At 36.6% G+C, this 16982-nt stretch overlaps 1 protein-coding gene across 1 annotated transcript; it reads left to right on the forward strand.

Moving 5' to 3' along the window:
• The first annotated feature begins 6487 nt into the window (after positions 1-6487).
• smad4a (SMAD family member 4a) lies at positions 6488-15733 on the forward strand. The gene is made up of 11 exons (XM_062434100.1): positions 6488-6812; positions 8058-8350; positions 8464-8638; positions 8764-8793; positions 8886-9089; positions 9917-10024; positions 10478-10528; positions 10621-10804; positions 10971-11139; positions 11385-11523; positions 12943-15733. Exons 2-11 carry the CDS (start codon positions 8111-8113, stop codon positions 13152-13154), a joined length of 1512 nt encoding a protein of 503 aa, XP_062290084.1. The 5' UTR covers positions 6488-6812; positions 8058-8110; the 3' UTR covers positions 13155-15733.
• The last annotated feature ends 1249 nt before the right edge of the window (positions 15734-16982 follow it).

The following is a 16982-nucleotide window of genomic DNA, read 5'->3' on the forward strand; positions in this document are numbered from 1 at the left end:
CTATCTATCTATCTATCTATCTATCTATCTATCTATCTATCTATCTATCTATCTATCTATCTATCTATCTATCTATCTATCTATCTATCTATCTATCTATCTATCGTTTTATCTGCTCATGTGCTTGTCTCCACAATATGTAACATCTCAGCTACAGCGGCGGTGTGTGAAAAACACAAATCTGGATTTAGTTGTAAAATAGGGACGGCTCAAATCTGCGCTACATGATGTAAATTTGCGTTTGTATAAAAGCAAATCTTTAGTGGTTATTAGATTAGTTTTATTAGCAGTGCTGCAAATCTTGTACTGGAATGATTTATTATAATATTTGCCAGTTTTTTGTATTTTAGCGTGGTGGTTTTTTGAGACATTTAATTATTTATTGTGAGTGACAACATTCTTGTATGGCCTCAGTCCCCATTCAGCACAGCACTGGTATCAATTGCAATGACTTCCTTCTGAATACTTTATAAATATGCTAGTGGGATGTGAATAAGCACAGATGATGTACCCTAAAGGCAAAGTATCAAGGTTAAGAATCTGACAAAAGTGAAGTTTGCATGATGGTTTATTTCACGGCGAGTGCGGGAACAGAATATACCGATGACTGAATCTTCCACATCTTAATGCAAAGTTTAAATTAATTATTGCAGACTTCATTACAGATCTGTCTCAAAGCTTTTTTCCCCCTTTTGTTCTGGCAGAAAGGATTCCTAGTACGGATGTTGAGAAGCTCCAGCTATTCTTTCAAGAAAAATCTACATTTTTAGGATCCGATTACAATGATTTGCACTACTGATATATCGAAAAAGTCTCTTAATTTCAATATTAACTGAATCACAGTCTTGCCAAAATGCTTTATAAGCAGTAGCAATACATGCTTCAGGTTTATGAATGGTATCATTTGTTCTTTTGCCCTGTGGCATTTTGGAGCCACATGATTTAAAGACTGTGACATTTCCCCCTCTTCTTTACTTGCCAAACTTGCAGAAAATGTATTTTTGATGGCTTTTGACCTGGAGAGAATTTCTACAGTGTCTTGGAGCTTTTCAGGGCAGTAGCCGATTTTTCTTACCTAACATTACTGTCAGCTGCTGTGAAAAGTTTCTTTATACCAGCCGTCCATCTCTTGCTTTTGGTTCTTGCACCAACATAAATGTTATTATGGTTGTAAAAAAATAAAATATCTGAAAATAAATCTATTCATTGAGTAATTTTGGATCACTTACACCCTGAGGTGTTGTTTCATGGTCAGGTAATCACAGCACTCTCCACCTAACAACCTTAATCCCCATCCCTCTGGCGTCACATGCCTGACGGGCCTCTCTTTACCCGCTTCCATGCCATAGTGATAACGAGGTGTCAGAGCCTGGAGTCTTGTAAACCGTCACTCAGGATGAGACGCCACTCCAAGTGGCAGCATTTGTGAGAAGTTGGTGTCAGATTCCTGGTCTCCAACACCAACAAGCTCTATTGACAATGCTGCCATCAGGTTGCTTGGTGCCCTCTGAACCCTCCCATTTCCTTTTTCTGACACGGGCAGCTCTGACGCTCTTATCAAGGCCACGGCAACAGTACAAATGGAAAAAATACATGTCACATCATCACCTAGCTTCTGCTGTTAACAGTCGGAAACAGATAACAATAATGGAATAACACTGTGGAACTTTCTGACTTAATAGGATCCTCACTCTGCAGATAGGTTTACATAGGCCAAGTGTGCAGGGCAAAGATATCGACTGGCAGTGAACTAAATTTCCCAAGTGGACCCTTTTTAAAAAAAAACTGGAATTATATTTTAACTTGTAGGAAATATTCATAAAAACAGCAATATCCCTGACTTCTTTGTTCATAATGGCTTATTGCTCTTGTAGTTTAATGTTGGTGTCATACTGTTGTAAGCTCATGACTCATCATAAAACGAGGATTTGACACTCTGGATAAATTCTGTTGATCAGAACCTCTTGCTTTGGCATTATAAACACCTAGTTTATTTTATTTGTAGGTATTGGGTCTATGCTGTAGGCTGCAATAACTTTAATAAAACAAAACTTTAATCAACCTGCTACTGATTTTCTTTTATATGATTTGTACAGCAAGTGCAACCAGACCCAATGTTGATAATTGTTTGCACATCAGGCACTTTGACTACCTTGAAGGTGCCACAAAAACTGGCCATATAACAGCAAAGAAGTGTTACTAAAACACTAGGAAAGCACAGCATGGGCTAAATGATTTGCCAAGTACTCTCCAACTTGAAACAATTAGGTTTGCTCTGAAACTTCATTATTTCAGTGCTCACCAATTCCAATAATAACTCCTTATCAGACAACTCTTAGAGGATCAGGGTAGTGGCCACTGGGTAGTGTCTTCTCCTGAATTCATGCACTTTATGCACAACTGTCTTTTAATTTTCACGGCTATGTTCACTGTGTTTTTTGCTGGTTCCTTACAGTATGTTCTTGGTTCTGTTGTGCTGTCTGTACTTTATGGAAATCTGAAACACACAACTGCACAAACTGTGTGAACAATAACAGAGCTTCAATAAAAATACAAAAAAAATGACATTACTTATGTACACTAATGTCATATAATTCAGTTTATTTTTATTATTGTGATAACATTAAATGGGGGTATGTTTTATGAAATATGTTTAAAAAATATTAAGTAAAAAGTATTATATCTAAACATCTGTTAACTGTAATATCTCAGTCTACTAATGGTACAGTCATGATATTTTGATCCACGCTGTATGTAATTATGATATTAATTACTCTTAAATATATTAATTAATTAAATATTAATTAATCTTAACTGTTCGGAAGAAAATTATGAATACATAATTGAAATTTCAGAAGCTTTTTTCATTGTGTATTATTTATTTTAACAATTTATGGCCAACATGGTTTGGCAAAGGACAACTGAGTAAACACGATTGAGCATGTTCATGTGTGGGCTGTTTTTTTTTTTCATTACACCGTGCAACTGCGTACTCACAGCTATTAATGTTCAGGGGTAAGGGGAGGCCAAAACACATGGTTCATGTCATTGGGAGATATGGAAGAGAGAGCGTAAGAGACATTTGGACAGGAGGCTGTTGCCAATACTGTAATGTCACACTAAATTATAACCACAAGGGGGAGACTTTATATTGCAGGACACCACAAAAGAAGAGAACCTCATGTATTTTGAGACAATTATCCAAGGGGTTAAAATAATTTGAAGTCTTGACAAGGTTGGCCATGCATTAAAAATTGAGAAGATATTATTGGCATGCACCCAACAGCATTATTACCAATGGTTTCATAACTCTCTTGGAAACTGTAATTTGTTATTATTTATATTTAAACATTTTTAATCATAATTAGTTTAATAATCCTACAAGGTGTGGTATTATTGTGACATCATATTTCACCATTACTAATTTACTGTATTGTAATAATCAATGTTAGTTCAGTGTTTATTATACATTCCTGTATGCATTCTGTCCAATGTATATGTTAGGAGTACTCTTCACGCTCCACTTTTAGAGACCTCATTGACATATTAACTTGCATGGGGGCAGAGGGGCAGAGAAGAGATGTGGGCCCTATTACTGTCCCCAATCCTCCAACTCTCTGAGTATACTACTGTATATTTAATCTGTCATATTTAAGAGTTATCAGGTTTCATTCCCAAAAACCAACCAGTGCTAAATTACTGGTCATACAACACGATTTCGAATTGGAGCCCCTCTATATGACAGTGTCTGAAGATGAGGTAATCATGTAGCCTTGAGCTCCCTAGGCTACATTTGTGGTGCATAGGCTATGCTATAAACTATGGAGTTTATTCCCTATCTTAATTCAAGAGCATATTAAATGGATTTGAGAGCAGTATTTATTGATTTCATGCTCAGATTTTGTGATATTTTCTCTCAAAACTCTGCTCTCGCGCTCAAATTTGCTCTGCGCATGCTCGCACTGTGTCCTCGCACTCGGTTACAACGCTGCTCGTGCAGATTTCCTGCGCTCAAACTCGAGTTCTTCCTCTCGCGCTCACGGAGCTTGTGCTAGTGGATCTCTTCTCTGCTCTCGGTGCTGTAATAAATGTGTTTTTTTTTTCATTTTTTTGACCACTGTTGGAATAAAATATCATTTAATAAATACACAAGCGTCCGTGATTTTCATTAAAATAGCTATATTGTATTATAATAATAATATTTATTAAATGATATTTTATTCCAACAGTAAATAAATATTATTAAAATTTGAGCGTAAGAGCAGAATTTTGAGAGAAAATATCACAAAATCTGAGCATGAAATCAATAAATACTGCTTTCAAATCCATTTAATATGCTCTTGAATTAAGATAGGGAATAAACTCCATATAAACCAAGTGATACACAGTTAGCTTGGGGCCCAAAAGGCCTTTGAGGGTCGGAGGTCAAGGAGCAGTTGCCCACTTTTCTCAGTTTCTCTCTGACCAGCCTTAACTGGTCGGGTTATGTTTATTGTCCCCTCCACTCCAAAATATTTCTTTCCTTCTTGTTCCTAAGTTGAATGTTTGAACTTCACTGTGCAGAATGATGTATTTAAGGGTCAATGACGTATAAGGATTTACAACAACTCAATGTTAGAATAATAAAAACAAGCATATCTAATGCAGTAGTTCAAACATTCAGAATGTTGTGTACCTGAAAATTCATATTATAAATGTGAAATTAAGTGATTTTAGTGGGTTTTTCAAGGTTAATTGGCACTGGCCTTAAAAAAAGTCATGTGGTGCGACCATGATTCATCTTGAAATAAATTAATTTACTTAACACGCTTCACATCTTTTTTTTTTTCTTTTTTCTTTTTTTTTTTTTTTACAAGTTTTCAGTAATATAAAGTGTTTGGAAAAAAAGTATTTGCATTTTTTTTTTTTTTTGTAAATGATGATCTTTTATTTATATAAGATATTTCAAGATGAATCATGGTCGCACCACATGACTTTTTTTAAGGCCAGTGCCAATTAATCTTGAAAAACCCACTAAAATCACTTTCACATTTATAATATGAATTTTCAGGTACACAACATTCTGAATGTTTGAACTACTGCATTAGATATGCTTGTTTTTATTATTCTACAATTGAGTTGTTGTAAATCCTTATACGTCATTGACCCATGTCTGTGCTGGGCTTTGAAAATTCAAGGCGTGGGACTACAAGAAATATTTGTGACTCAAAAAAATATTTTGGTACAATCCTGGTCCAATATTCAACTTACACAAGTGTGATGTGGAAACTTGATGCCTCCAGTGCACATACACCCAGGAAGAACTTTACAGTGAAGTTGGAGATATTTTGTGTCCTGCAGTTTAAGCTTTTTGAAATGTAAAATATTTGCATATTCATAGAGTCTGAAGTTTTTTAATCAGGGAGAAGGAGTAGATCCTATTTTAAGGATTTTAATTGAACTTTTTTGTGGAAAAACCACATCAGACACACATTATTATCCAAAGTAGGTTATTTTATATACATATTAAAGCATGTCTGGAGGGACCTTTAATTATTTGAAAGAATATATTCGGATGAAACCCTTTTGCAATCACCAACATTTTAATTAGTGACTTTAATTTAATTATATATTTTTTAACCAGTAACTGTAACAGATTACAATTACATTTATTTTGTAATTTAACTACGTAATGCTGTTACATTTAACTACCCAACACCGTATACTATTGGCAGATTCACGATAAGCTACATATTTGTGCACAGGCATAAATGTTTATATAACAATGGCCAATAAAAAAAGTGTGCACTGGATATAGTTTGGGATGAACATGTGATGCATAGTTTCTAATATCTTTGCATCTGTAAAATCAGATTTATTTGTATATTATTATTAGTAGAGGCCCTATAACTTTGTTATCTATAAATGTGACTAATAATTTTGATATTTAGATTGACTTTTCCTCTCTAAACTGTTTCTCAAACATGCTAACATGATACTGTGGTGTGCTGCATGCTCTTGAACCATTGTTCCACAGCATAAGTGGATTATTAAACTGTTTTCATAGTAATTGTATAGTAACCTTATATTGCAGACTTGTGAAAAGGCCTTCTTGTGAAAGGTCCAAATGTTTTTTTGAGATACAAACAAACAAACAGCATAAATATGATACTTACTAACAGTATACTAGAAAAACAAATGTAAGGCAATGTAAAATAAAAATTGTTTTTTTTTTGTTTGTTTGTTTATGATTTGCTTAATAAATAAAATCAGCTCTTTGCACCATATTTAATTGCATAGCATCATTCTCTTGCATTGTATCGTGTTGAATCAAATTGTGTCGAATTGCAATGCATGACCATAGGGGTGAATCATATTTTTTATTCATTCATTCATTTATTCATTTAATCAATCGTATCATATCGTGTTGGTAGCTGCTTGTGTGTTGCCTGTCACATTTCCACGCGGACATGCGCAGTCGGTGCGGTGTGGGTGGAGAGACGTTTGTTTATTTTCGTGGCCAGCTAACCAGTAAATGTGTTGACGTTAGCTTACAATACATATATACATATATATTTATAGATGTAGCCTAGTGTAATATAAACGAGAACGCGTTTAGCTAATGTGAGAGTGTAATCTCTCACGAGGTAGCTGATTATAAAAGAAGAAGGTCAGCTGATGAATGTTTTAGCATTAGCAGTTAGCCCAGCTAGTCAACATAACAGTAACGCAAGCTAACGATAGATAGCGTAGCAACATTTAGGCAGCTAAAGCCACTCTCTTATCATCGCCTACCACCGGTCCCCATTGCCCTACTGGTTGGAGAAATCACTGTAAGTCCACAAATCAGTGTGTTTGGTTCAGGTTATCAAACATGCATCAGCTAGCGTTAACGTTACGGTGTTATGGTTTAACTGGTGACTGTTTTATATGGTGACTTTCTCACATTGCATTACGTTACAAGAGGTGAATGAGACTTCTGAACACACCATTTATCTTACTAAGTTAACTTAGATATAAACCGATGAATGTGTGTTTTTTTGGAAAGGGTTAAGCTCCAATTTAAATGCTTTAAAGTCACCAGTTAACACGGTCACCAGTTAAACCGAAACATACGGCTGTTATGGTTTAACTGGTGACTGTTTTATCTGGTGACTTTCTCACATTGCATTACGTTACGAGAGGTGAATGAGACTTCTGAACACAATATTTATCTTACTAACTTAACTTAGATATGAAATGATGAATGTGTGTTTTTTTGGGTTAAGGGTTAAGCTCCAATTTAAATGCTCTAAAGTCACCAGTTAACACGGTCACCAGTTAAACCGAAACATACGGCAAGCCCAGTGATGGCTAACGCTAACAGATGGCCACTTAAAATTAGCTCGGTGATGTTAGTTATAGTTAATACCACTTTTACAATGGATGTGTATTAATTTGATCGAATATACATAAGTAATAACAGTTTTCAGTTCAGTGTAGATCATGTTGGGTTGCACACTACTAACGTTATCTGAAGCATGGTGAAGAGAGGACACGCTAGGTTACCTGTGCAGCTCTGGTACCCATCAAAGCTAATGTATGCTGTAAAAAAAAATGCCATTAAAACCCTCACGTTAAGCTTTTTTCTACTTAACGTTCATCTCAATATAATAAACCCACTTGAGTAACATTATTTCATTTTGCATTTTGGACAAGATGTATTGGCCATATTTGTGGATGAGGGTAACTGAGGGGGTTCTGCTTGCATAAATGTGAACTTTATTGCAATGTTTGCCAGTTTTAATGTATATTTATGCTAAAGCAAAAGTTCCTTTTTATGTAAAATGTCATGACAAGCAGGAAAAAAACAAAAAATATAGTATATTAGTTATTGAGAGTTACCTGGGTATCTTAAGGTACAATAAATTGACTTCAAAGAGCGTAATTATGATTAAGCAGGTCTCTGAAATAAGTGATGGTGGTACACAGATGCATTGTAAAATTTTGGTCAGCAACTCATTGTTATGTCTGCTTTAGGTTGTTAAGCTCACATTATATCAACAGTAATTCCACCTTGCCACCTCCTTTCTGTAAAGGCATAGAGGATACAGCTGCAAAGCCTCCCCAAGGTTGAAACCTAAGGAGCAAGATGTCAATCACGAACACTCCCTCAAGTAACGATGCCTGCTTGAGCATTGTGCACAGCCTGATGTGCCACCGGCAGGGAGGGGAGAGCGAAAGCTTTGCTAAGCGAGCCATCGAGAGTCTTGTCAAGAAACTGAAGGAGAAGAAAGACGAGCTGGACTCCCTTATCACAGCCATCACTACAAATGGAGCTCATCCCAGCAAGTGTGTAACCATACAACGAACTTTGGATGGACGCCTACAGGTATAGTATCAGATAAACACCACTGGATTTTGTGTTTTTTGCGTTACACTCCTTGTAATTGTAAGAGAGTTTTTATCGGTGTATCTCATTCAATCTTCTTCTCTGTGCTTTAGGTTGCAGGGCGGAAAGGTTTCCCCCATGTTGTCTATGCCCGGCTGTGGCGGTGGCCTGATCTACACAAGAATGAATTAAAACATGTTAAATATTGCCAGTACGCCTTTGACCTCAAATGTGATAACGTGTGTGTCAACCCATACCACTATGAAAGGGTTGTCTCCCCAGGCATTGGTAAGAATCACTGGTTTGTTGGACTAGAGTAGATCTTTTTGTTTTAGATGATTAAATTCATTATTGGGATTCGACCTACATCAATGTATTTAGTGATTTATGTGTTCCTCTGAATGTTTTCACAGACTTATCAGGACTGACCCTTTCCAGTTCAGGTAAGGATGTGCCACACTTTTTTTTATCTTTTCCATTTTGATGGTTTGGTGGACATAAAACAGTTTAACTTATGTCTGCTGTCTCCTGCTAGGACCACTCATGGTAAAGGATGAATATGACTATGATAACCAGCCATCTCACTCCAGCTCTGAAAGCCACCTGCAGACTATTCAGCATCCCCCGTCAATGCCAGGTCCACCAGAACCCTTCATCAGTCCAGCTCTACTCACCCCGTCTGATGGCACTGGTTCAGCTTCAACCTCTGCTTTTTCTTCCATCAGTGCCGGACCCTCAAGTGAGACACTGCATAAAAGCACAAACCAAAGTGAAACCAAAATGTTATGAAAGTTTTAATTTTGTGTCATTATTTGATTTGGTTTAGGTCATTTTATAATGGCTTTATTTAAAAAAAAAGAAAAAAAGAAAAAAAGGGATTACCTGTCCACAGCGAAATTGTTTGAATTTTGAAGTGGACAAACCTACTTGTAATGCAGTAAACATGTATTTTTAGTATTAAGCTCAGACCAACAAAACAGACTTAACATTGGCAACATAGACAGTATATAAAATGGACGTAACATCCGTGACGTCACCCATTGGTTTGTGGACTGCTGCTTGGAAGCGAATAGTATCGGATCTGAGCAGCGTCATCTTGAAAATTTCCGGTGCATGCTGGGTAAAAAAACCCCCCACGGATTCTACTTATATGGGCATCAGGAGGAGCATGAGGCGCCCTCCTGAACCTGTGAACCAATCAACCTGTCAATCACGACGTAGCCACGCCCTAATGCATACCCTGCTTTATCGTCACATATAAAATCAGGGAGGCCAAAATGTCCCAAATGAACATCATACTGCATTGAAGAAGGCTTTAAACTAGCGATTGAGACCATAAACACATTTTGAAAACGTTTACTGATGTTAGAAATCAAGTGAGAAGTTGGTGAATTCTCCATTGACTTGTATAGAGACGGAAGTCCTTTTGACACCAAAACGGTCGCCCCCTGGTGGCCTTTTGATAGAATGCAGTTTTAAGTTACTTCCACGTTGGCATCATTTCAGAGGACCGGAACTCCCCGCCTGATTGGCACACATTTTGCAACTTTGAATTTATATTTACAGATCCTCCCCCAAACTGGAACAGAAACAGCAGCTTCACCCCTGCAGGGCCTCAACATCAGAACGGGCATCTACAGCATCACCCGCCCATGCCTCACACAGGGCATTACTGTGAGTACATGGAAAACTGCAAAAATCAAGCCTTAAAAAAAAATAGTCCACAAATACTTCTGTGGCTTGAGAACATTATTAACCTGTTGTACAGCACAGAGCTAAGAGTTCACCAGTGAGGGATTAGAGGGATTTTCCCAGATATAAAAATTGATTGAAAAATGGGTAAAAGTGATACCAGCAGCAAAAAAACATCACTGGTTTACTTCAAAATATTTTTTTCCAACAGACTTTCTTATGTTATGAATGCATTATACTTTTCCAGACCAGAACAGAATTTGTAACTGTGGCCAAAGTGAAGACCAGCCATAGATATTAAGTCAACCTCCACCCCTGACAACTCATGGAATTACTAATAGACAATTTGTGGTCATTTATAAATTATATTTTACGTCTTTAATGGCATGGTTCCAAAGTTTCTTTTGCATAATTAATTTTGACATGTTATTGCAGGGCCTGTTACTAATGAAATAGCGTTCCAGCCCCCCATATCCAATCACCCTTGTAAGTATTGACCACATCTTAATGTATCACAAAACTGTAACACAATTTGTGCAAAACAAGTTGACCTGATGTTGCTCGTTGCTTTGTTCCAGCCCCAGAATACTGGTGCTCCATTGCGTACTTTGAGATGGATGTCCAGGTCGGGGAGACGTTTAAGGTGCCATCCACATGTCCGATAGTGACTGTGGATGGCTATGTGGATCCCTCGGGAGGAGATCGTTTCTGTTTGGGCCAGCTGAGCAATGTCCACAGGACAGAGAACATAGAAAGAGCCAGGTACTCAGCCACATGCTTAGAGACATTACAATGATATAGCTCACTGAAGCAATGATTGTTATATGTATGACTTGAGGTATGATAAGCGATTGATAGTCATGGAAAGTGTATTTTATGTCACTCTTGTCTGACTGTGTTAGCTTTTCCCTCTGTCCTCTTTTTTCAGGCTTCACATTGGCAAAGGTGTGCAGCTGGAGTGCAAAGGTGAAGGAGACGTTTGGGTGCGCTGTTTGAGTGATCATGCAGTGTTCGTGCAGAGCTATTACCTGGACCGAGAGGCCGGACGTGCTCCTGGAGATGCAGTTCACAAGATCTACCCCAGTGCTTACATAAAGGTGAGACACAGAACCATGCTCATACAGTGAAAAGCAGAAATGTTTCAAATAATTCAGTCATAAAGCGATTTCATTTCTAAATTAAGGAAGGTGTTGCCATTTTAATATCAATTATGCTCACAGTAGGAGTAACCATAATCACAGTATAATATGTGGAGCATCCCGTTGTTTATTGTATTATATATTCATTTTTGCCATTTAAGTCCAATGCTTGGTGTTCATTCCATACCATGTGCCCTCGCCAGGTGTTTGACTTGCGTCAGTGCCACAGGCAGATGCAGCAGCAGGCAGCAACGGCTCAGGCAGCAGCTGCAGCCCAAGCTGCGGCGGTGGCTGGGAACATTCCCGGGCCTGGCTCTGTGGGAGGCATCGCCCCTGCCATTAGTGAGTGTTCCTACTGCTGCACTTACCCTTCAGCAAGTGTATTATTATTGCTTTTCATTATCATCCTCCAAGGGTATTTTCAGTCCAAATTAATACAAGGGACTTACTTATTCCACTTACTGGCAGCATTGTGAGCGAGAGAATTATAGATGTGCACGGGCAGAAGAAAAGAAACCAGCAGTCAGTGTCAGTTAAACGTGGGATTAATAGTCTAGCTATGCTTCAGCCAAGATGTGCAGCTGTATTATGTTGCAAAATATAAATATTGGTTAGGAATGTGTTGTCAACATATATACAGAAAAAAAATATATTAGACTGCGAGATATGGCTAAAGGGCTGGATGTTGTCCAAAATGTACAAGGACCAGGGTGTGAAAAGTAATAAATTAGCCTTTACATGGCATCAATGTTTCTTTCATTTTTTACAGTGTTGACAGTGAAGCCAGTCAGAAAGGAAGCCGATGTGGCAGTTTGCGTTAATATGATTATAAATCATAAAAGTTTGTGAGATATGTTCGATAATATTTAATAAAAAGTAATTAAAAACAAAAGTAACACAATGTTTAGCAAACAGGAAAATGTAGTTATTGTATAGCCACAAGCATAAAGGCAGGAAGTTGAAGTTATGGCTTTAACAAGCTTAGCCTTCCTTCAGTACTCTGTTACTGTTGCTATACCTCAACTATGGACCTGAATGTATTATGTGACCACTCCAGTGTTAAAACCAATAAAGACATTTCTGAGAAAAAAAAAAAAAAATTCAGGCTTGGCATGCTTATCAATGACTTTCAACGTATATCTGGTATATAAGGGTCAATGACGTATAAGGATTTACAACCGTTGTGTACCTGAAAATTCATATTACAATTTGAAAGTGATTTTAGTGGGTTTTTCAAGATTAATTGGCACTGGCCTTAAAAAAGTCATGTGGTGCGACCATGATTCATCTTGAAATAAATTAATTTACTTAACACGCTTAACATCTTCTTTTTTTTTTTTTTTTTACAAGTTTTCAGTAATATAAAGTGTTTGGAAACAAAGTATTTGCATTTTTTTTAAAACATTTTTGTAAATGATGATCTTTTATTTATATAAGATATTTCAAGATGAATCATGGTCGCACCACATGACTTTTTTTAAGGCCAGTGCCAATTAATCTTGAAAACCCACTAAAATCACTTAATTTTAAATTTATAATATGAATTTTCAGGTACACAATATTCTCAATGTTTGAACTACTGCATTAGATATGCTTGTTTTTATTATTCTAAAATTGAGTTGTTGAAAATCCTTATACGTCATTGACCCTTATATTCTAACTCTTACTGCAACAGTAACTTTGCTAACATGTCTCTGCAAGGTTTGGCCTATACGTAGTTACACATCGATTTAATCGCTGCTGCCTGTAATTCCCCTGAAGGTTTGTCTGCTGCCGCCGGTATTGGGGTTGACGACCTGCGTAGGCTGTGCATCCTGCGGATGAGCTTTGTGAAAGGCTGGGGGCCCGACTACCCACGGCAAAGCATCAAAGAGACACCCTGCTGGATTGAGATCCATTTACACCGAGCTCTGCAACTACTGGATGAAGTTCTGCACACCATGCCCATAGCTGACCCTCAACCTCTTGACTGAGTTTGAAGACATAAACTGTACAAAAAACAAACAAACAAAAACAAACAGACAAAAAACTCTTGACTCTACTTTTAACAGACTACTCCACATATAGGCTTGGAGTTGAAGGAGGACCGCAGGGAAGCCTAGCTGAGAAGGTTGTAGGAGTAGAAACAAGGACATTAAAGGCCGGCAGTATACTCCGAACACACTGCTTTAAAACCCAGCACTATGAGCAGTTCCCACTATACTGAGCGAGACTCCAGGTCTGTGAATTCAGTGTCTGTGACTTCCAAACAAAAGCTGGAGGAACATGCGAGTCCACACGGGAAGGAGTCGTGGTACACTGGAAACATACTGCCAAGAGGATGCACATGAAAAAGGAAGGAATTGCATAACAGCATGAAGTGAAAATCTCAAGTTTGATGGAAGAATACAAAAACACTATGACACTCACATGAATTTAAAAAAAACGTGTCCACACTGAAATTAAAAAGGTGCAAAAAGTGTCTCAATAATTGAACCGTAGTGCTGTGCAAAAAGCATTGCATCATTACAGCAAAGTGTTAAGTGTCAAACCAGAAATTATTCACTGTTGTGTTCTGTGGATCATTTATTCAATATTTCATTTTTTCATGCATAGAGTCCCCACAACCTTTACTTTTCTGAACTATTTCTTATAAATAGGGCAAACTATTTAGCTTAAAAGGCAAAGCTTTGTATTAAAACTGATCATTTACTCTGTCTGACAAAAGAACATTTGATTTCAGTTGGAGTATACTGCCGGTCCAGTCGTCCTTCATCGGCTCTTGGGCGCCGATATGGCTTCATGTAAGTGGAGTTTTTTTCCCCCTTCAATGATCAGGACATTTATGTAAAATCATGTTATTCATTACTCATGTTATTGTAAGGGTGTAATCAATATTTTTCATTTCTCACAGTCCTTGTTTGATGTTTAAAAAAAATTATTATCCCCATTTGAATAGTCATTTTTAATGAGAGGCTGTTATGACTTTATCAAATGATGTTTTCTATGGACGTTTTTCAAACCCCAAAGTTTATTCAAAATATTTTCAAAAAGTAAAAAGTTGACGAGACACATCTGTGTAATATCATTATTTGTAATAGTCATTTCTAAATTAGATGCCCACATAGTGTCCATTAGCACTTTATTAATTTCTTAAAGTATTTTGTCTTGTTTCATACTGTAGTCTCATGTGTGGTTACTTGTATCCATATAATCTCTCTTAGCATAGTTTAAATGTATTTTCTTGCTAATGATGATCTTGGTGAGATCCATAAATCCAAAATTGTGGCTCAAAGTGACACACTGCCCAAAATATATGTTTTGTGGTTAATCCTTTTATTTTAATTTTATACAGATCCCTTCATTTTCAACTAATTTTCTGAAAAAATGTGATAGTAATTTGTAACAGTTAATCTTTTAGGACATTTTACAAAACATTTTGGTGCAATTTGGTACAAATGATAAAATGATAAATGATATATTAGCATATGAGGTGGTTTCTTAAAACTGCTACGAGTAAGCATCTATGAAGAACTTTGGTAACATTTACTTTCCTGCAAAATTTTCTAGGACATTTTTCCACAGTTTCTTAAAAGTAGCTTCAGTGTAATGGCTTAAATCAAATATGCTAATATCTTGTTTGATACTTAAAACCACACAATGAAAACTGGTTTCCTGTCAGTCAAGACTCTAATTAATTTGCAATCTTTTTTTGCAAATTAACAGCTACATATTAATTTAGTTACTAAACCAACTAAGCCCTTTTTAATGTTTTTATATTTCCTTATATTTAAAGAAAAATTGCACCGCCCTTTCTGTAAATGCCTTAAAAATACATTCTGACAAATTACACAATTGACAGAAAATGAGTATAAAATAAAGGGACCTGCAAACTATTTTGTGCATCAGACACTCATACACTGCAGGTTTGAAAGGTTTGTTCAGCTATATTTTGGTAAAATAGTTGTTCTTACTTCATGTAAGATTTACCTACAATTTAACGACCACCTTTCAAACTTACATGGGGCTGAGTTTTTGATACCCAAAGACATCTTTTTGGGTAGAATGTCGCTTTAACATGGCTCACTGCCACCGTTTTTTAAATTTGAGTATTACTTGGATGACACTACTCTGGACAACAGCTGAGCAAAGGAAGCGAGGAATGAACTGTGAGAGGAAGCGTAAGCCATACTGATGCCAAATATACCCTTATATGAAAAGTGAAAAGGTTATCAGATTGCAGTCATTTCAGTGTTTTGTCTCTTGTAAAACTGAATGATTTTTTAGTTTTTGCTCAGCACTCTTTATCAAACAATATTTTTGGTATTTGGAGCTCTGTTTGTTTACTTACAGCTGTTGCAGTATTTTATACTCTTTTTGCTACCTTTACATTAATGAACCACTCTGGTCATGACTGAAAATGATTTTAAAACAATGCTGTACAATTTTCAGGAAATGCAAGCTCATGCTAATCTTTACAATTATGTCATACATTCTGAATCTGAATGATATTGGTGTTTATATGTATGAATATGGTTGAATAAAATTGAATGGGCTAACACTATTGTTTAGCAGCTATTAAATCTTTAAAGTGGAATTTGATTCATGCACAGAAGTTAAGAGAAAGGACGCCGACTTTGAACAAGAAAACGTTTATTACTGCAAAGACAAGTCACAAATTTTAAGAAAACAACACTAAGAAGCTAGCCTGAGCTGAGATCTGAAATATTCAGAAAACCAAACTACATGTGTCTTTAATAGTTTCTATATTCATCAATACGACACACTAAATGATAATGTCTTTATAAATATAAAAGTCCCCCAATTGTCCTCGTTTTTTTATGTAAAATACACAATACAAATCACCCTACACGCATTGTTTGCTTGCCAATTTGAAAAGATACAGTATATGAAGAAAACTTAACGGCACACAGAAAGAAAGTCACATGAAATTTGTGTGTATATATTATATCAGATACTTTACATTATCCAAATAAAAAGAGGAAGAAAAAAAAAAAAATCACACTTTAGCCAACATATCTGATAAAATGTTCACCAAAAGAACAAATCAAATAATTAGGACACAAATAAATATACCTTTTCAGTTTTTGATATATACATATTTTTGTCTAGGGTGAATCAAAAATAAGAAACCTTCCCCAAATGCCTCTGCCAAATGCTTGTGCTTGCATTAGAGCGCGCTACAGATGGCCACGACTCACTAGACTGTCAAATGGCACTTGAAAACATCCAAATACAAATCTCAAACAGGTCACAGCATTCAGAAAATATCATTTGACAAAAGAAACCACGATCATGAGAAAAACAAGTCATAAGAGAGCGATTTTTTACTTACAGTGACTCTCCTTAATTAACCAATAGTTCTATACAATAAAAAGCCGTTTTCAGGTAATCTACCACGTGTAAACTACTAAGTGTTTGTGTCTGTCTGTGGTGTCGCGTCCAGTTAAGAATAAATAGTCCAGTCTAAAAGGACAGATCTGTATGCTTCCTCAGCCCTGGTGTCTTCTCAGTGGCAGCACCTGTGCAATGAAACGTCTGCTCCGATAGTCTCTATCTGTAGCCCACCAGAGACCCAAGAGTCACCCAGGCCGTCTGCTCTGGCCGGGGCGAAATTAAAGGCACTGGAGTCTGCTATGGGTCAGTGAAGCTGCCATGTTTTCCAGGTGAAGAGGCATTTCGTACGCTCCTATGACAAGTTAAGGAATAGCTTATGTTTTTTTTTTTTTCTTTCTTTTTTTAAACGTTTTCTGTTTGGAAATGAGCTCATTTGCAAACAGCTTTTACAAAAAAAAAAAAAA

Source organism: Scomber scombrus, chromosome 15 (assembly GCF_963691925.1).
Source record: "Scomber scombrus chromosome 15, fScoSco1.1, whole genome shotgun sequence".
NCBI classification, from domain to species: domain Eukaryota; kingdom Metazoa; phylum Chordata; class Actinopteri; order Scombriformes; family Scombridae; genus Scomber; species Scomber scombrus.